We start from the raw sequence: 21,638 nt of genomic DNA on the forward strand, positions 1-21,638 counted from the left end.
TCAGGAAAAAAATAAAGTGCGGGTTTGGACTACAGGGAAGAGGAACTACAACAAAGAGACCGATGCAGATATACTGTGTGCAGTCATGGGACAATTCTCTGAGGGCAGAGATGTACTGCAGGTCTCTATCAGCCACAGCAATATGCAAAGTTTGGGTTAATGTCTTCATGCCTGGAGCAGCGTGTGCTTGACCTTTGCATAGTGCCGCTTTGAATGGTTTGTCGCCGACATAGAGACACACTGTGCTGCAGCTTTATCTATGGCTTTCAACTGACGGTATAATACAGGCAGGAAATAATAAATCAGTGTTGAGTGAAGGAGGGTGGAAAGAGGATTTAGCCCAGTGATAAGAATATAATAACAGCTATTATAATTTCCTTCAGGTAATATCTGTTTTGTGAAATCCTTTTATCATTTATATTGTTACATTTCTCTTAAAAGGTTGGTTCACCCAAGTTACACATTTCCTGTTTATGTGATAGTTCTGGTTTAATTTGCTCAGGTTTAAATAGGTCTGTCTCTGGGATTTGAGCCCCGACTCCTATACAGTGGAGGAACTTTATTTGTGTGACCATAGCCCATACAAGACATTAGAAAACTTCAATAGCAGCATGATGTTTTAAATGGTTTTGCATTTTGGCTACAGTGAAATGTGAAGGAAGATGTGTGTCAAGGTACAGAGCTGGAGTCAGGATAAGATTAGCATACAGTGACCAGTGAACATCGAATAGTGACTGTGCGAGGCTAAGTGTTGTAGTTTCACTTCAAGGACCATAATCTTAGATCTGCGCACACCGTATCTGACAACCTATGCTACACGGATATTAAACAGATACATTGGCCACTGATTTTTATTCTAAAGTAGAAAGTGGCTCTAGAGCTATCACATCTCTTGTGCGACAAACTGTTGTTTTATTTTGATAGGCGTTACGCACAACTGCAACAGTGGCACCAACTGGTTCCACCCAACCTGCAACAGGAACCACACAGCCGCCAACAGGAACCACACAGCCGCCAACAAGGTCCACACAGCCACCAACATGGTCCACACAGCCGCCAACAAGGTCCACACAGCCGCCAACATGGTCCACACAGCCGCCAACAAGGTCCACACAGCCGCCAACATGGTCCACACAGCCGCCAACAAGGTCCACACAGCCGCCAACAAGGTCCACACAGCCACCAACAAGGTCCACACAGCCACCAACAAGGTCCACACAGCCGCCAACAAGGTCCACACAGCCGCCAACAAGGTCCACAAAGCCGCCAACAAGGTCCACACAGCCGCCAACAAGGTCCACACAGCCGCCAACAAGGTCCACAAAGCCGCCAACAAGGTCCACACAGCCACCAACAAGGTCCACAAAGCCGCAAACAGGGTCCACACCGATGCCCGGTCACACCTCTACCCACGTTACCTCCAACAAACTTCCAAGACCTTCCACAGCCACCAGTGTCACTTCATCACAGAAGCCCAGTGTTGGTACTAGCCATCCCCCAACTTCAGCTGCGATGTCTGTGTCTTTGTTTGGGCCCTGCGGTCAACTACTGGTACCTGTGATCTCTGTTGTCATCTGTGCACTGGGCTGAACGTCACCTTTCCGGCAATAGAAATATTGAATATTTTACAGAGCCTCTTATTTAATACTGTCATACACTTATATGAATGCTATGTTTGCAGTGCTTTGTTTGCAGTGAGCTCTTTTCTATGTTTGATCAAGCGACACAATGTATTCTGTAATTGTGTAATTCACACAATTTGAATAAATGATGTTTAATGCCATACTTCAGATGTTAAAACTATACATTTTTCCCAAATAGCAAACATGACATACATGTTTGGCAAATAAAAAGGTTCAATAAATGTAATAATGGTACAGAATTAGTAACTGGGAGGGAAATGGTGGAAATCTCTGGGGAAAAATGTAAAAAAACTGATCCCAACTGATGGACATGGTTGAGCTGCAGCTGCCATCCATTTGCATTTTGGTTTTGAAACCATCAAAAAAAGACTCACCACTTGTATTCAAACAACACGACATTCAAATTCAGTTTGTCTTGCACCACCTTTAATCGTTTGTTTTGCTTTACCCTCATGACTCTGCTTACCGGCGCTTTAAATGCAACAACAGGTATATGAATCAATGCCCAATTACCAGCTCTACATAGCTCTGATATCGACTGTAAATAGTCTCACTGGGATCCTGATCCCCCAAGGCTGCTCAGAGAGGACCATCTCATTACCAATTTAAATGGGGAATTCACTTTTACACTTCAGCAAGGTGAAGCCACTGAAGATATTACTTATCTTTAAGTATTAATCAGCGAGTTTCTTACTCGATTCACATCCATAAAAGGCTAAAACTAGCTGCAGGTAAGTGGTCGGAGCAACTTTGCTGAACAAAGAAAACAGAGACAAGTTATCTCTTACATCCAAGTCTGGATTGATTTCAATTGGCTCAGTATAAGGTTTTGCATTTGGTCCATAGCTGGGGTGGGGACTGAGGCAAGGCTTCCTGCATGGAAATAGGTATCAGGTGAAAAGTCTGAATGCCTTATAAAAGGCCAGTCTCTGGGACAAAAAAAAGACATTTTACTCTGGGCGAGGATACAGTAGTGTAGGACCGGGCCAGACCTTGAAAAGAAAACAAGGATTAAAAAAAAAAGTGAGGCTTTCACAAGAAATCTCCAGCTGTCTGTTTGTTCTGAAGAGGAAGTCATCTCTCATCCAACATGAAGGATCTTGTCCTGGGGCTGTTTTCAGTGGCTCTCCTGGGATTCGTCTGGGCTCAGGTAAAAATCTCTCCACTGGCTGTAAAGTAGATAGACGGGGAAATGTACACTAAGTGGGGAAAAAGAGTCAACTAAAAAAAGAAATATAATCGGTTTCAGTTAAATGATAAAGCAAATTCTTCCACAAAAAGCTCTAATATTGGGAATACATGAATAGACCCACTCTAATAATCCATAATATCTCTCACAGTGAAATATCAAACTTTTTTAACATCCTCCCTGTATATTTTTCATTATTAATAAGAGCCCAAACTAATTATTATTGGCTGACATTGGCCAATCACATTGTTATCTTTCAGTAGCCTATGTGTTTTCCAATATGTGCCCATATGAAAACCTTCTTTACAGAACATAAAGTGCAGAAAACAATGCTTGGGGTAATTTATAAATTGTGTTATTATCTCATCTCATCTCATCTCATCTCATCTTCATCCGCTTATCCGGGGTCGGGTCGCGGGGAATTATTATGTGTTATTATGTAGTTCTTTATTTAAATGATCGTCAATTGATAATTGAATTGATACTGAACATACAGCGTTATTTAGCTATTTTTTATTTTTATTAATTTGTCATATCATTAGCAATCGACCGATAGTAAACATGATGGTAATTTAGCTGATTATTTCATTTTTTATTGATCACTTCTAGATTTGGTTGACAATGTAATACATTATATGTGTTCTAAAATGTAAAATACAGTTTAATATTCTTTAATAAAGTTATTTGTGAAAGAAACTAACAATGGCCCGGGACCTCTGCTGACTCCGATTATATTGGTGCACAATCCACAGAGTATCTCACAATAGAATAATAGACAATATTATGCTAAAAAGCAATAAATACAATGCCATGTTATGTTGTAAGTCTCTGTTTGTCTTCACACATCACACAGGGTCAAACCACAGCGATGCCATACAATACAACCAATACAACCAATACAACCAATACAACCCAGTTGTCTAATGACAACACCACTGATGACATCAACAACAACAACAACAACAACAACAACAACAACAACAACAACAACAACAACAACCCAACAGGATCCAACCCCTATGGTAGCCACACTACCACAATGACGGTGACCAGACCCTCATTGATGACGGTGACAAGACCCTCATCGATGACGGGCATGGGTAGCATGACGACAAAGAACGGACAGAGCCACCTCTTCACTTCTGTCAGTCTGCTGTTTGGATCATTTGTTCTTCAAGCAGTTTGAAAACCAGCAGGCTCTCGATGCTCAGAGCTGAAGGGAGTACACACAGTAAAGTAGGGGTTGGACACAAATCTGAGCTTCTCTTAAAATATTTGCAATAGCGTAAATACATTTTCGCTTGTGTGTGTTAAACAAAATCATTAGGTAATGATTCGTGAGTCACAGTAACAGAAGCAGCTTATTAATAAACTAACGGATAACGGATTCACTGAGTCAGATTCTGCAACGACATGTGAAGATACAAAGAAGATGAATCATAATGAGTTTAAGAATGTTTATTTGCATTTTAAGAGGTTACTACTGGAAGGTTTTCGTTGCCACCGTACTCTACGGGGGAATTGTTGGGTCTATGTAAATCATAAATAAGTCATAGAGTGTGGTCTTTACCTACTCTGTAAAGTGTCCTGAGATAACTTTTGCTATGATTTGGCACTATAAATAAAATTGAATTGAATTGAATTGAATATCAGCCTGCTACGTAGTCCTGTTCATGAGTTACGAGCTAATCTGTGATGGAAGATAGTTAGCAGAGGTAAAATGATGGGTTTGAAGACAGTGATGCTAACCCTTTTCATACGGGCTGTGGCTGTCAACAATAAATAATCTTCTGATTAGGAATAAACCTTCCTGTCCGTAGCTGCATAGTGTCGGCCTACTACCTGTGTGTGGTCTATACCTATTCTGTAAAGAGTCCTGAGATAACTGTTGTTATGATTTGGCACTATAAATAAAACTGAACTGAATTGAATTACTGCCTGATGTGCATTTGAGGGGCACATACTGTTGGCCTATTCATGTAAAAATATTTGTATTTGATAAAATATATTATACATGTATAAATATGATAGAAATTCATGAATAAATTGTCATTTTAAATGTAGACATTTCACATTGTCGTGGTTGATTGAACTTTGAATCAAACAGTTTTGGGTGTCTATGTGTTTTAGTATGATTATTTGTACATTTGTAAACATACGGTATTATGACAGTTGATTTAAAGTCTAGCAGGTTTCAGTTGCCATTGCGCACTAGGGACAGTAATCAGTCAAAGGTATTGTGTAAAACTTTTATTTGAGGAAATGGAGCATGAGAAACAGAATCAATCCAAGACGGAGGCTCCACACAAGCTTCTGTTATGTGCTGGGAGGAAGATGTGATATTAATACTGAGCCAACACCCAAATATAGGACAACAGCCAATCCTTAACATCACACTTCTACTCATATTTGCCTTAAAACAGCTCATGTATGTGATGTATTTCGGGAAATAGCAACTAACCACTAATTTCCATATCAGCTCAGGGTAGCAGATTTAAACCATTACACGTCGTATGGTAAAATTACTTATTAAGTCATGACAGAAAAACAGAATAAAAGGCTGAACAAGCCAGAATGACACTGACGTGACTCAGCAGATGCAGCGACAAAGATGGTATCACTGTATCACAAAAGTGTAATTCACGCTTTTGTGCTACTACTCCCAATGGAGGCTACAAACATGATGATATGTTGACCTGGGGATTTCTTTGGAAATCATTTATTGCACGGTCGTGGTTATTCAGGTGCAAACCAAACAGCCATAAAATGCTGATTAAAGCCCCTCAGTAGCAGTATTTAGAAAAAGACACACACACACACACACACACACACACGCACACACTGAAGAATCAGAGTCTCGAGGACTTTTCCTGAAACAAAATGCGGACAGTAACATTGATCTTGTGACTCACTCAAGTTGTCACTAACGAGGAGATAATATTGTAACCTGTTTGTTTCCAATTTGTCAATTATCCCCCAGGAGGAAACATGATGAGTTATTTTCTATTTATAAATCAAATTATTTCATCTTTATTTGTCATAAATGGAGTGATGCTTGTGAGTAAGCTGGAGCTCATACTCACGTACCATACCTAGTGCCATCTCATCTTCCATAAACACGCCCTTCTGATTTGGCCGTCTATTTAATTTGCAAAACATTTCCCTTTTCTCCCTCTGCCTTGTCCCTGCTGCCCTGCATCAGTATTGCCGCCTGCTCTTTCAGCCTCACCACTACTCCAGCTTCACCTGCGGGATCTGCCACGGAGGAAGATCATCGCTCCTCAGCAGCTCATGAACTGTAAACTATCTGTGGGGAGTGATGAGTCTGAACTGCACCGACGAACGTTTTCAATAATAAATATGACGCTCCATTAGTACAGCGAAGTTTGCACAGCAGACTGTCAAATAGTTAAAAATTAACCCAGATGTCGTCAAAATTTGAAAGTAGAATATTTACCATCATTGTTAGCCCCATAAAAACTAAAATATATCAAATATATATAATACAAAAGTATTAATTTGAGTTAGGGGTCAGAGAAGATGAGCAGTTATTGAAGGGCTAGCTGAAGGTGATTACACTATATATTAGTATTTTATACTTCCTTATAACTGACCAGCACCATAAAAACTGTGTAAAAGATTGATTGAATGTCTAATTTAGTAACAGGAAGAGAGTGTTATGAGAATGGTGAGTACTTACAAGAATCATGCATTACACACACACACACACACACACACACACACACACACACACACACACACACACACACACACACACACACACACACACACACACACACACACACACACACACACACACACACACACACACACACACACACACACACACACACAAACAACTTCCTGGAACCAGGGCCAGGTACGTCATAAACTTCACACCCCTCCTAAAAAGCGTGATATCTTTGTATAAAAGCAAGAACAAAAAGTTTGATGCCAGACCAGGTTACAGCGGGAGAGAACTTTAAAAAAACACATCAGCCTTAAGGACATCTTCAGTCACATCTCTGCCTCCTATCAACTCTTCATCATGAAGATATTGGCTCTGGGATGTTGCATACTGGCTCTGCTGGCATCAGGAAAGGTAAATTATAAACTTTTTTAATTGTTCTATTAGAAAAATATGCCAAAATATTTTACTTTTATTTTTTTGCACTTTGCACATTACAAGATTTAACTAACAGGTAATCTGTCACCAACCCATATAAAATGTCCAAAAATGAATCCAAGAATATCCAATGTTAGTGAGTCGCTGACTTGTCCCATTGTCCTGAAAAGGTCAGATACATTTTCATGTATTTAATAGGTCCTGTACAACCATAAATGTGTTTAATATGGTGTCTTGAAAGGGTGGAATATCCCGGATAAATCATTATAATTATTATTATAGTTTCACTGCAATTGTAAGACAGGAAAACACGGTTGTTTATGTCCATTGAACGACGGTAACTATGGAAACCGAAATATTAGTGCTGTATGCACTAATACTCATTTTAATTCCTTTTATTCTCTTTTCCCAAACAGGCTCAAGAAATCACTGTGTCTGCTGCCGTCACTACAGCTGGAGCAACGACCACAGCTCCACCTTCCACCGTTTCTATGATCGGGAAAACTCCAACTATGACTACAACCATCTCTACGACCACCTCTCCCACTACTGCAACAACAGCTGTCGCTCCAACAACCGCTACAACCGTGTCTGCAGCTACCACTATGACCATCATCCCAACAGTTTCCGCAAACACTCCTACCACCACCACTATACCAACGACTGCAGCCAACCCCCCAACCATTACTACAAGTGGTATGACCGCCTCTACACCCACAACCACAACCATTTTCCCAACCACCAATACAACCATGTCAGGGACCACCACTACAACCATGCCTGGGACCACCACTACAACCATGTCTGAGACCACCAATACAACCATGTCTGAGACCACCACTACAACCATGTCTGAGACCACCAATACAACCATGTCTGAGACCACCACTACAACCATGCCTGAGACCACCAATACAACCATGTCTGAGACCAGCAATACAACCATGCCTGAGACCACCAATACAGCCATATCTGAGGCCACCCCTATAACCATTAGTGCAACTGCAACAATCAACCCTACCACCACAAATACAAGCTCCAACACAACAACGACAACAACAACAATAAAAACCACCAAACCCACCACCACACACAATGGAGGCTCAGATGTCAGAGCTTCTCTGCTGATTTCTTTTACACCATTTTTGCTTTACACGCTTTACCCCTGAGCTGCTAAAGCTAACCAAAGGGACTAAATGATTCTTGTTTGTGTCAATGTTTCAGAGTTGCACTGAATGCAGATCGAAAGAATGGACCGCAGGATCAAGTCAAATCTATGTACAGTACAGTTTGTTTTACATTTCCAGATTGTTCTTAAATACTTTTAATGAACTTATTTGTTAAATATGAAGGTAAACATGCAATGTAATGGATGTGAACTCTAAATGGCTTCAGAAATAACTTATTATATGGCTTCAGAAATAACTTATAATTGAAAGAGTGATGTGATGACTCAGGCTAATACTGTATATGTGCTCCCTGTTTGAATGTTTGTACTAAAGACTGTGTTAGATTTGGACAGTTAAGACTAAACTATGATTGTTATACTGTCTGTATATTTATTGGTTTTATTGACATTAAGTCTAAAATGACGACATTACGCGGTGATGTATGGGTACCATTGTTCTCTCTTTATAAGATACGCCTTTATTGATCCCCGGACGGGAAATTCAGTAGGAAGTACCATTAAGAAAAAATACTGTATGTAGATAACATTAAGAAAAAAGAGGAAGCATCATGGCAGTTATATCATAAAAACAAATGAGCAAATTGCACTCTTAAAATATCCAACATAGGTTTTACATTTAATTACATGTATACTTCATTAAGCATCAAGCAAAGGCAAATAGATTCCATAAAATATGAAAAGTAGCAAAACTACATAAATGTCGATTATTGCATTACTGTAGAGTGATTCAAAGAGTTCAAATAACTATATAAATGAATTACAAATGTGGCGACTTAAAATGTGTAGCTTCATTTAATCTTCAGATCGACAGATGGCCAGCAGAGCCTGTAGATGATCTCCTCTGAACTGTTTCTGTTGGGGGGGAAAAGTGCACACGTAAACATGACCATACTTTTGATTTTCAAAAAAGAACTCTTCTAATTTAAATGTTTAACTTAAAGGAAAGAAACACACAACACATTATCATGTCAGCCAATATATCTAGGTGTCGTGTTGAGCACAATATTATGTGTGGGACCCACCTGCAGAGCAGTGTAGAGAGAAGTGCCTGTTAGTTTGAGGTAGGCAACTCGGATACACAGCAGATCCTCCTCAGAGTGAGACACCATGATCCCCTGCGTTATTTGTGTCTGAAAGAGTGAAATATTTTAATAATAATAATTTTACATATGGGTTTGCCTACCTATTGATACAGATGAATGGGTGTAACACAGGCTGTCTTATCAAACATCATGTATGCTGATGATAACCTGGTAATTGTAAGTCCATATAGTGCTGGGCTGCAGCAATTACTAAAGGTCAAGATTAAGATATGATATTAAGTTTAATGCCAAAATGTCATGATTGTCAGAAGTAGAGGAAAATGGAAGATAAATAGATCATTTATTTGTCGTGTTGAGGAACATTTTTCTCAGTGAGTGAGACACATGACTGTTCACGACAATAACATAAAAACAACCACTGACAAGTGCCCAATTTCAAATTTCCGACATCATACAATGACATATAAGGACATTAAACATTGGACAAGTATAACATCAACACACAATCTCCTGGCTACAGATTGTAAAGTACATAGTGGTCAGTATGCTACTCTACAGCATAATTCATACAGGAAGTCACTTTTTCCAGACATTCAGTCTTTAAAAGGATTGAAAACAAACTATAGAGTAACTATTATGCAACTAATGCATATTACATACAGGAAAACAATAACAATCTAGTTCATTATTTTCTACGAATATGTTATGGCTGTGAGTAGAAAAAGGATATTATCCTTAAATTACAGGTACCTTGTGTGGTAAATAGACATATTAGAACTTAAAGAATGATTCATAGATTTGTTATACTGATAAACTAGCAGAGATCAAATGAATAAAAGAGACATATTTTGATGCCAGCATCTTACCTTTGCCGTAGTTAGTCTCTTGGCGAGGTAGGTGTCAGGGCTTTGAATGCACTGTACTGTCATGACACAGATATCAACAAATATTAGTGACTAATCATCCTCATGAAGAGTCCATACGTATCACTCACACAGTATCTAAAATAATATTCACCTAAAACTTTCAAACCCAGTCGAATGTCTGACGAAAACCTTTTCTCCAGAATCTGATCCACCATCTGTCCTTTCTCCAGCTCCAGTCCCATCAGCACTGTCAATAACACACAAGGTCAGGGGAAAGATCGTGTTCCCAGTTAAAGAGTGAAGACTTTCTTACACACAGAAATAAATGAACACGGTCTATATAGTATAGATCTACCGTATATTACATCCTCACCTTTGTCAAGATGGTCTGAGTTTCTAGAAGTCAGTATGTCAATCCACGGTCCTGCATCAGCTTTTTTCCCATTCAGTGATGCAGAGAGAGACTTGAAGAGTAAAAACAATCAAATGTCAGAAAGGAGTAAAATCTCAGACCAGATCACAACCATATGCTCCTTGCAACTGCTGCAATGCCAGATTCCTAGAAAATGACTTCTTCTTTAGTACAGTAGTTAAGTGCTATGTCTGTCTTTCATACAATGACCACCCAAAATGAATGATGCTCTGGCAATTTCAGATGAAAGCCTGTGCAAGATAGCTCATTATTCTCAGGTTTATCATGGGGGTACTTCGTGAATATTGCTTGTATCATAACTGGCATAACAACATTTAGTTCAGGCTTTATCAAAATGTTCTATGCTGGACTGTGCACATGGCGTCTATTGCACATCTATCCGTTGCGGGAGAGATATCCCTCCTTAGTTTCTCAGGTGTTTCTACTTAAGTTTCTTCAATTTCTTTTCCCGTGTTAAAGGAGTTTGTTTCTGGAGTTTCCTTTAAACAAAGTGAAATTCGAAACGGACAGAGGGTTTTGCTTGCTGCACAGATTGTAAAGCCCCCTGAGGCAAAGTTGTGATTTGTGATATTGGACTATATAAATAAAAATTGACTTGGCTGAATACAATATGTCTGCTTTCTCATGTTAAAATGAAGTACTTAAAAGCTGCTCCTTCCTGACACCCACCTAGACCACACCATTTGTGTATATCATGGAAAATAATACCTCAATATCTCTTCGGACCCCAGCAGCAATATCTGCTTTCTGTTGGGAGAGAGGGGTGACAAAGCATTCAACTGCAATTTCAAGGTCATAGCTATCCCACGCACAGCATAAAAAATATCAATATTTTCTAGCATTTCAGAGGAACCTGTCAGAGAAAACCAATTGCCCCATTGCTATTTCATATCCAAGATAGATTGTTTCACTTATATGAAATGTGGAGGATCAATGCCTGATATCGTAGCTTTACTGACTCAACAACAGTATTAAGAGCAATGCTTTACTTGTGAGGTTAAAAGTGATGGTAAAGGAAATAAATATTCAAATTACATTCAACAAAGCCATAAGAAGCTTAGTAAAGTCCCCACTGGTTTCTCCTCTCAGTTCCTTGTCCAGATCTTTCTTATACACTGAAAAGGGAGACAAACAGTACGATGAATATCAGGACACAGGAGCTCATGGATTAGGGCTTTAACAATTGATCAAAGAATCTATGGGAAAGACTAGGAAAGTTCTTTGACATACATTGTTTGTATGCACCACTGATTTCTTGAAGCTGCTTTCCAGATCGTGTACACAGGATCTCCAGGAGTGTTTCCTCGTCCGTGCCTATGCCCTGCACACACACACACACACACACACCACAAACTGTATATTTACCCTGACAGACAGGGAGGTCAAAATCCCTGCCTCCCTCTTAAAACACCCACTCCAAAATCTATACAAACGTCCACTCACCACCATGGCGTGTTGCAGACGATAAGCCTCGTACTCCACAGGAGGCATCAACAACTCCAACAGAAGAAGCTCCACGTCTCCGGCCAGAGCTTTTTTCAAACCAGGTACCAGGTCCTGCCACAAAGTAGAAATAATGTTTCATCATTAAATAAGCCATTGTATCTTAACCAAGAGTGATATATCATAATGTATTGGTTGAGTTATGTATTAATAAAAGGAATCTGCAAAGTATCCTTACCTAGCCTATCCCTAAATGTTATTAACTAAAGGTATTGTGGGTAAAGGGCACAATATTAACTACTAAAATGTAGACTTGTGCTATCCTGCCTATAAAACAGCATAACATGGAAGTACTCTAGTAAAGGCTTAAATGTAGCCTACCATAAAACTGAGTAGGCTAAATATCCACTGGACATCTCAAACAGACTTGAACCATTGTTCAAATTGTTGACATAAAATGACCCGGACAAGGCATTTGCCCACGTCACACGATGAAAACGTTTTTACAGGCTAGTTATTGCGTGACATGCCCGCTTCCTGTCAGGTGCGCCTATGGCAAGCAGTTTTAATATTTAATTGCTAGACTAGATATGTATTGCAGATATCTGTAATTCAGTTTTTGCTAGTACAAAAACATAATTTCCGATATCCACAACGTCATTCTTATTAGTACAAACAATGTCACTTTTGCCATTCATGTGTATTGGGCTTTCAACTCTAGATATCCACAAGTACAGTTTAGATGTCTAGAATGAACATTCTGGATATCTGTAATGTAATTCTTTTAAGGAAAACCTCCTATTTCAGATATCAACAATCCAATTGTTTCTAGTCATAATCTTGATTTCAGATATCCTCTAAATGAAAAACCACTCCAGATATCAATAATGTCATGTTCTCATCTCATCTTCATCTGCTTATCCGGGGTCGGGTCGCGGGGGCAGCAGCTTTAGCAGGGGACCCCAAACTTCCCTTACCCGGGCCACATTAACCAGCTCTAACTGGGGGATCCTGAGGCGTTCCCAGGCCAGTGTGGAGATATAATCTCTCCACATAGTCCTGGGTCTTCCCCGAGGCCTCCTCCCAGCTGGACGTGCCTGGAACAGGCACCCAGGGGGCATCCTTACTAGATGCCCGAACCACTTCAACTGGCTCCTTTCATTCTGACCTCTGACCCATGTTTCTGCCTAGTACAAAGCTAGCTGAGTAGCCAACAACGAGCGAGCCACCTTAATCCGCCAATCACAGCCCAATAACGCTGCGTCGCGATTTGCGTCATACGGAAGTGGGCGTGGTTTAATCAAAACTGGAAAAAAACAAAAACAAACGATAGACGCGTGCGGGGTAGTCGGAGGGAGTCGGAAGTTAAAGTGCCGGTAAGTGGGCTTTATAGGGAAGTTATGTGCACGTTGTTCTGTGTATTAAGAGGAAGTGAATTGAAATGCATGCGAGCTCCTTTGGTTTGTTTACATAGTAGTTGTTAGTCCCTCCTCCAGCGGCAGCTAACTTTGAAGTAGTCGCATTTCGCGGTAACCGCACGAGCTGCCCCGGCCCCTGTATATGTGATAACCTGGTTATAGCGCCACCGTGTGCTTCTCCGGTACACTGGAGATGACAGCACTTCTCTGGATGTAAACAGAAGACATGCCCCCTCCACGTGTGTATGTGCGCGAGAGAGGTTGTGGGCAGGTAACAGCGTCATGTTTTAAAAATTGTATCCATAATATTCAGTGTTTGGAGAAGTTTGCTATCAGATCCTGCTGCTTAGTAGATGTGCTATTATCATCAAAATGAAGTTCAGTACTCGGCTAAACAGTGAAGTGAAATGTTACCTTTCAGTAGTTTAATATGATATTTTTGGATTAATATTGTCCTACTGTTACTTGAATGTTTGTGTTGCATCAACTGCATGTTTCTGTTTGCAACTGCCAAGATCCAGTAGATCCTGTAGTAGGCTCTGTTTGTAATGAGGTAGGATATAAAGCATTTTATCACTCTATAAATAATTTGTGGATGAACTGTCTGACCACAGACAGGTACAACACAGCACATGCTACTGCTGCTCCTGCCAGAGGGAGAATAAGTACAACATGGATGTCTTTCTTCCTTTTGGTCATGGGAAGAAAGACACTATTGATGTCTTTACGTCATGTAAATATAGCACTAGATAAAAGCAATTCAGGACAGCGTCTGCAATCTGTATCAGGACAGTATTAGTGAGTGCAGCACATAGAGGCTACTTCATTTACTCAAAAAACTGTTGAAATACTGTGCTCATCTATATAGATTGCTTTTTTATCTCACTCTTTCCCCTGCCATGACCATCCCTATCCCTCCCCCCACTTCAATTTTCCCACACTTGCTTTCTGAAGCTGGTGCATTATGTTGTTAAGTTGCAGCCATGTGTCCGGGTAAGCATCTTCCTCCGCCTTGCCTGTAGCCCCCTCTGTAACCTGTCAGCTGAACATTACATCAGGTCAGTCACAGAGAGCCACTTCCATGACTCTCTCTTTTCTTTGCCGTAGGAGTCCCGCAAAATGCAGATCTCACTGTTATGATCGACTTTTTCTAAACTCTCATTTTATGCACATGGTGGTGTGTTCTTTATACTACGACAGGTGTTTATATTTCCTTGCTTACAGTTTTGTGATACATCATAATATATTGAATCATAACACCTGTATCACCACCTATACTATGGCTATACACAGCTCTACCGCCGTGGTGTTTTAAAATCAGGTCCCATGTGCCCCTTTAACTTTGAGCACCTGCCCCTTCAGAGGTCTCTGCGCGGCTTTGCTACCAAGGCACTCCTAGATATTTTATTTTAATCTATTTTATTCTTGTAAAAGTCTATTCAATAACATGCTATTGACTCGAAAGAGTAGGCCTGTTGATATCATCTATCTAAATAACAATAGGCCTATGCATTCGAACTAAAATAAATTCCTGGCTGTTTGATCAGAAAGTGTGATAGTGTTTGCAAGATAATATCAATTCCTTGTGTGAAAGAAAATACCTCTAAAAAGAAAGAAATGTCAAACTGCCATGTTTTATTTTTGTTTATTTAGAAATATATCCGTTAAACTCATAAAAACGACTGCAAAGATGAATGTTCCCTTGCAGTTTATGTACAACACTTCATCATCATATTCATTCTCTACCTCACTGTAACCTCTATTACCTTGGCTTACACTGCTTTGACTACCCCTTTTCTAAACAAAGGTGTGTTCAAATCCTTTAAAACCAGTTTAAATCATGTTTGAACAGCAAACACTTGGAAGTTACAGATGAGCAAACACATTTGCAACAAACAGTTTGGTCATTGCAACTCGTGTTGGATAGCATGGATTCTTTTGTGTTTGTTGGCTTTGAAACTGTTATTGTGAATGTCAGGTGTACCTAATTTCCTTACCTTTTGTGTTAATTCTTCAAAGGTTTTGGCGATCACTTGTCTCTGAGCGTTGGTCCGATTGGTTAGGATTCTCACCAGAGTCCCTACATCTGAGCAAGGTATGAAACAATGCTTAACAATGGGGAGGGAAATATTAAAGCAAAGTAGGATTGTGTACAGTGTTTCTCCAACACAGATGGTCAGCAACAACACCACTTTCCAAACCAGTTTGAATCCACTAGCAGAAGTACCTTTTTTATCCAAACGCTGCATGGATCTCCATGGCATCCCGGTCAGGGTGGAAATTGGAGAATGGTCGCCACCGTTCCAAGGGTACCCCAACACATCTCCTGCATGATAAATTAGGAGCGTTAGAGCAAGAGAAAGAAATATATATATATATATATATATATAGAGAGAGAGAGAGAGAGAGAGAGAGAGAGAGAGAGAGAGAGAGAGAGAGAGAGAGAGAGAGAGAGAGAGAGAGAGAGAGAGAGAGAGAGAGAGAGAGAGAGAGAGAGAGAGAGAGAGAGAGAGAGAGAGAGAGAGAGAGAGGAGAGAGAGAGAGAGAGAGAGAGAGAGAGAGAGAGAGAGAGAGAGAGAGAGAGAGACACACACACATTTAGACAAAATAAAAATACTGCAAAAATGGAAGAAAGAACTATTAGACATGCAATCTAACTTTGGACATAGATGCTGTCTGTTTAAGTATATACAAATATGATAAGTGAGTGTCAGGGAACATGTGTAATGTTAAGAGAAGAAGCAAGATGATGATTGTTAAGTGTTGGCAGAAGACGAGCAAAGATAAAAGTCAGTTTTTATCGTGTTCGGATTTAAAGAATGCCCAATATTCTACATTCGCTTCCTAGTACCTTGACAGCACAAGTACGCCACTGTTCTTTAACAGGAAACAGTTGTGTCCAGCTGAGTCGTAAACGTCACATTAGGTAGTTCATTCATTCATAATTAGCTTGTCCTTTTTTTGCATTCAAATCTAACTAGAAACATGAGTTAACATTACAGAACTGCAGCGCACCTGAAGGCATCGCACACAGAATGACTTTTGTAGATAACGTTAGAAGGTATGCAGATAATCAGAGAACACGAGACAGCAGATAATACTGTCTACAAAGGTGGGGTCCTAGTAAACAGGGTCATAACGCAGTGTCAGAAAGGAAGAAAGAGCAGTAAAAAAAAAATCTACTTGCATAAGAATTGAAGTAGTCAGGATCCATGGCTTTGTTTTAACTACAATGTGAGAAAGAGATAAATGGACAAATGCAGAAATATACAGTAAATAGCACCCCCCCCCCCCCCCCCACACACACACACACACAATATGAAATAAAAATGACATCCATTTGATGGTGATGATATTAAGATAATTTTAGTCAACCTTTAATTTTTGTTCAATGAATCAATTGATGATAATTTATTCATGACTTGTATTGCTCTACACAAACCAATTATACGACTCTCAAGTGTTATCTAAAATAGGCTAAGACAGCCAACATGCCAAACAAACACCTGACAGAATAACACAAGCACATTTGTTGTTTTTACAACCTCTTTAAAGAATGCATAGTTTTCCTACCTGTAACAGAATGCTGTGGCAGCTATGCTGTGGCAGCTGTATGAAGGTGTGGAGGTAGTGGAATCTTTTACAACCTCCTCTGATAGCCCTGTATCTCAGTCCCACCCTTACTGTGCCACACCTGCTGCAGTTCACCCACCTGACTGTCTGTCAGACATCTGACCAATCGGTGCTCAGTACCTTCACAGCTTTGTCAACACTATTGGTCTGTTGATATGACAACCCACCTGTAAATACTGACATTCCCTGCAGAGGAGGAATCCAGACAGTCAAGTTTGTTTACAGGTGGCCTTTGTTGTGAAATGACCATGAGCAGTAGATTGTGTGGCTGATTTGGCCAGAAATGTGAGGAAATTCATGGTTGTGTTAGGCTACACAATATATCCCATATGTTTGATTGATGATGATGATTGATTGATGTTGGGTTTTTATAATTTACAGCTACGTTCATTCAACAACATGTTTCCAAAAAGATTGATTAGCAAACCCAGCGGGCAAAATCCCGATCATCCATCAAGTGATGAGTGAACTCTGGTTTCGGGTAAAACAGACCTTTTGACTGGTGTGCTCATGTATAACCTGATTGTCTGAATCGTGTCACGAGTGATAACAAAAGCGCTTTTCAGTAGCTGCATTTGTGGCTGCAGGAATCGGATACTCAAAAAACGCTTATCCGCCTTTTTCCTTCAGTTAAGAGAAAGACAGAAGGTCAAGAGAGAGAGACAAAGACAAACGTATCCGATAACCGTCAAACTCAACAGGCACAACTTGCAGGACGTATAACTTATTGTGTCTCGCAGAAAAATTCACAATTTGCTTATAAAGTAATTTCTCACAGGTAACACAGTGCTACCTGAGCATAATAAAACCATTACTTAAGTGTATTTCTCTTATAGTTATACTCTATCCAATCCTCTGTGCTGCTCCATTTTTACCTGTTGTTCATCTGCAGAGCACACAGAAATATGAGACCTGTGTGGTTACTACAAACAAAGCTGATCAACAATGAGCGCTTTTGCCTTTTGTTAATGCTAACCCAATATTTGTTGGGTATATATATATATATATATATATATATATATATATATATATATATATATATATATATATATATATATATATATATATATATATATATATATGTGTATGTATGTATGTATGTATGTATGTATGTATGTATGTATGTATATATATATATATATATATATATATATATGTATGTATATATATATATATATATATATATATATATATATATATATATATATATATATTATATATATATATATATATATATATATATATATATATATATATATATATATATATATATATATATATATATATATATATATATATATATATATATATGTATTAATTAATGTTGCTCAACATCAATTTACAATCAATAATCAAGGGAACAAAGTGTAATGACTGAATTGAAGTGTAACTGCAGTCATTTGAAAAGTAAAAGGTAAAAGCAGTTAAATTGTCAGTTGACGTGAAACCATTGAAAGCAATTGAATTTTCTTTATGCCTCCGGGATGACGCCAGCCATGGAATCCGTCAGGTTGTCTGTCCGTCCATCCTATTCTGGCGAACGCGATATTTCAGTTGCCCCTGGAGATAATTTTTTCAAATTTGTCCCAGACTCAAGAATTAACTAATTACATTTTGGAGGTCAAAGGTCAAGGTCACTCTGATCTCACAAAATGTGTACATGAACTGATGAAGCCTCTTGGATGAGAGGTGAAACGTCTTCCTAGACAAATAACTAAGTCCAGTTGCTTTTGACTGAAATTGCTTTGAGGATAACGATGACCTGGACGAATGAGAACATTCACAGGCTTACTGGAGTGTAGTTGAAACTGAAGGCCAAGTTTGAAGATGGGTATGGTCTGACCATGGGCACCCAAACACATTTCAATGAGATATACATAAATAAGTTTGAGTGCAGTACCATAGTGGTTGTTTTCCCTCTTGTTGGCTTGGTGCCTTTCAGAAAGCCATTACCTGATACTCACCCTGAGGTCAAACGGGCAGGGAAACTGGATAGATGAGAGTATAAATGAGTGAATGAGTGTGGGGATGGAAGAAAGCTTGGGTAAACATTTGAAATAAATGCATGAACAAAAGGTCTGTTAAAATTCAGACTGAAATCAACAAAGTATTTTACTCTCTTCAGACATACGCACATCCATTTTGTCTTGATCAGTAACGAGTAAACATGAGATCAGAGCTAATTAGTGTTCTGTAAATGAGAGAGAGGGCGGCACGGCGGTGTGGTTTCTACTGAAAGAAAACAAAGCTGATTACAGCAAGTTATTCTGCCTCATGATAGCATTAACTGGAGATGCTGGTGTGTTGTACTTCATTAACATTTGAATTTTGTAATTAAAACCACAAAGAAATCAGGATAAATATTCGTAGTAAGTTGTTTTTTAGTGGATGGATATAGTGGATTTTTATAAAAAGGAAACAGGATGCATTTACTGCATATGTACATGTTAAACTTTTATTCAGTATTTTAAAACCACTCCCTCTTACATAACATCTGACATCACATCTTTCGTATCAAATATTAACATACAGCTGATGCAGACAACACATATTTTCGTGTAACAATTACAACAAAAATACAACAAGAAACAGGGTAACTGGACACACAACCCATTTCATTGCACAGTGATATACTGCATGCATAAGTGCAACATTTCCCACGAAACAAACATTGATACATACAATATATATATATATAAATACCTTTTAGAAAAGCGTAGTATACATTTCTTGCACACTATGCATTTGTTTGGCTTCATTTGTCCACAATCTGTATAAAGAACTGGTAGCCACTTGTAAACAAAGATATAAAAGCATCAGCAACATGAGCTTCTACAATCAGGGAATTTACATGAGCCTAGTTTGAATACTCAAATTGTTGACAAGTAGCATCTGATAAAGGTCAAAGACATGGAATTGGTCGAACCATTCCCTCAATCCCTGGACACAAACACAGTGTATGGGTCTGTCCGTGCTGGGTTCGTACACAGCAGTTCAGTACATCCTCAAAACTACACTCATTCTCGCTTTCCACTTGTGATGAACTCAGTCGCTGCAGCAGCTCAAGGCACTTACAGTTTTCATTTTGTAGTCCTCACATACAGAAACATCATTATTTGACTTGGAGAAAATGGAATAATGTCGTGGCGGTACAAACACACAGTAACATATACTCTGCAAAGCACTAAACTGTCTGGGGCAGCCTTTCAGGGCTTTATTGAAGTCTTTGCGTCACAATGCTCGTATTAGTTACATGGATCATAGAGTTTGAAGGGAAAAAAGCAAAGGCAGTGGTTTTACTGATATTGATGGGGTATACTGGAGGTGTAAAGAGAAGCACTGTTGATACGTGGCTGAGGAAAGCTCAGTGAAGTGAAACCAGAGGTTTTTATAGCAGGTTACAGTGGCTCTATCTCCCACTGTTGGCTTGGCCTCTCCTCATTCTCCGGCATAATCACCACATGGTCCTTGTCGTAAGATTTGCCACCTGAGGAAAAGGAAAATTATTTTAATATGTAAAGCTACAATGATCTCCGGAAAAAAGTCTTTTGAGTAGCACACAGCGGTAGCATGTAACTAAGCACATTTACTCAAGTACTGTTTATTTGACAGCAATTGTTACTTTCACTACACAGTAGTAAATACTCTGGTTAAAATAAGCATTACTTGAAAAATGGTAACTAAAATGGTAGAAATGCAACTTAGACTTCAGTAACATTCCTTAAAGAACCAGTTTGTAGCATTTAGGAGGATCGATTGGCAGAAATGCAATATAATATTTAGACTTGGGTGATATGACGAGAGTATTGTTCAACATGATATTGGTCGGCCACGATAATGGTCCTCACGTATCCACAATAACAGAACGATATTCAATCGTGCAACACCTGTTGTGATATTCAGTCTTTCTCTTCAGTGTTTCCCCGTCATTCTTTTTGCAACGGCACACCGCCATGACTCTGTTAAGTTTCTGAGTTTAGTTCACCTGTCTGCTATAACGGCAGGACAGTCGAGTGGCATCTAAACTAAAGTCAGCTGAACAGGGGAAGATAACCTTGTAGCCTTACAAACTTGCTTGGTAAGAACGCGCTAACGAGCTGATGGATCCGGAGAATATTCTGTAAAAACAGATCGGGGATGCTGTTTTGCCCTGGTTGTTCTTTGTGAAGCTTGCTGGAAGTGATGTATGTTAATGTATCGCTGGTGCTCAGTTTGTTTATTGTGGAACCGCTGCCATGGACTCAAACAGCCGGCCACTAAATGAGTAAAAGATATTGTGTGAATCTACACAGTCTTGTTACAGCGCAGGAAGGCACATTGTTTCTAAAATGAAGGCCATCATATACCAGCCCTTATTTTGAAGGGATTTTGAAGGAACTTAAATTACTTTTAAAGCTTGTTTTTTAGCATATTCAGGGGCGCACAGTCTCGTGAATGCTACATGAAAGTTTTTCTTCATACCTTTGACATCCAGGACACAACCAGGGAAAGTAAGGCTGGTGATGACGCCTTTCATCTGAGCTGTCCAGGTCTGGATCGGCTGTCGGGTTTCTGACCACAAAACCACCTTGGCTGCCGGCTCTATGTTGCCCATCACCTGAAGGCTCATGTTCGGGGACAACTACAGTACACACACATACAGTACATGATTAGAC

General features: G+C 39.4%; 2 protein-coding genes across 2 annotated transcripts in view; both read right to left on the bottom strand.

Moving 5' to 3' along the window:
- Window positions 1-8,707: 8,707 nt before the first annotated feature.
- On the bottom strand, window positions 8,708-16,564 carry anxa14 (annexin A14; the record flags this gene model as incomplete). The annotated part of the gene is given in 14 exon segments (XM_083925276.1): window positions 8,708-8,999; window positions 9,170-9,277; window positions 10,057-10,112; window positions 10,208-10,303; window positions 10,430-10,520; window positions 11,198-11,236; window positions 11,525-11,604; window positions 11,720-11,810; window positions 11,933-12,046; window positions 15,348-15,436; window positions 15,578-15,590; window positions 15,592-15,645; window positions 15,647-15,676; window positions 16,538-16,564. Coding segments are annotated over 14 exon segments (948 nt in total). The 3' UTR covers window positions 8,708-8,939.
- Window positions 16,565-20,381: 3,817 nt separating this feature from the next.
- The window catches only part of crybg2 (crystallin beta-gamma domain containing 2), a gene marked incomplete at its 3' end in the record, with an annotated part of 46,174 nt that continues 44,917 nt past the window's right edge, over window positions 20,382-21,638 (bottom strand). The window contains exons 22-23 of the mRNA XM_083925206.1: window positions 21,445-21,604; window positions 20,382-20,470 (exon numbers count right to left, since the gene is read on the bottom strand). Coding sequence (XP_083781332.1) covers window positions 20,382-20,470; window positions 21,445-21,604 — 249 coding nt within the window. The remainder of the gene's footprint in view (window positions 20,471-21,444; window positions 21,605-21,638) is intronic.

Source organism: Echiichthys vipera (assembly GCF_963691815.1).
Source record: "Echiichthys vipera genome assembly, chromosome: 13".
Taxonomy (NCBI): domain Eukaryota; kingdom Metazoa; phylum Chordata; class Actinopteri; order Perciformes; family Trachinidae; genus Echiichthys; species Echiichthys vipera.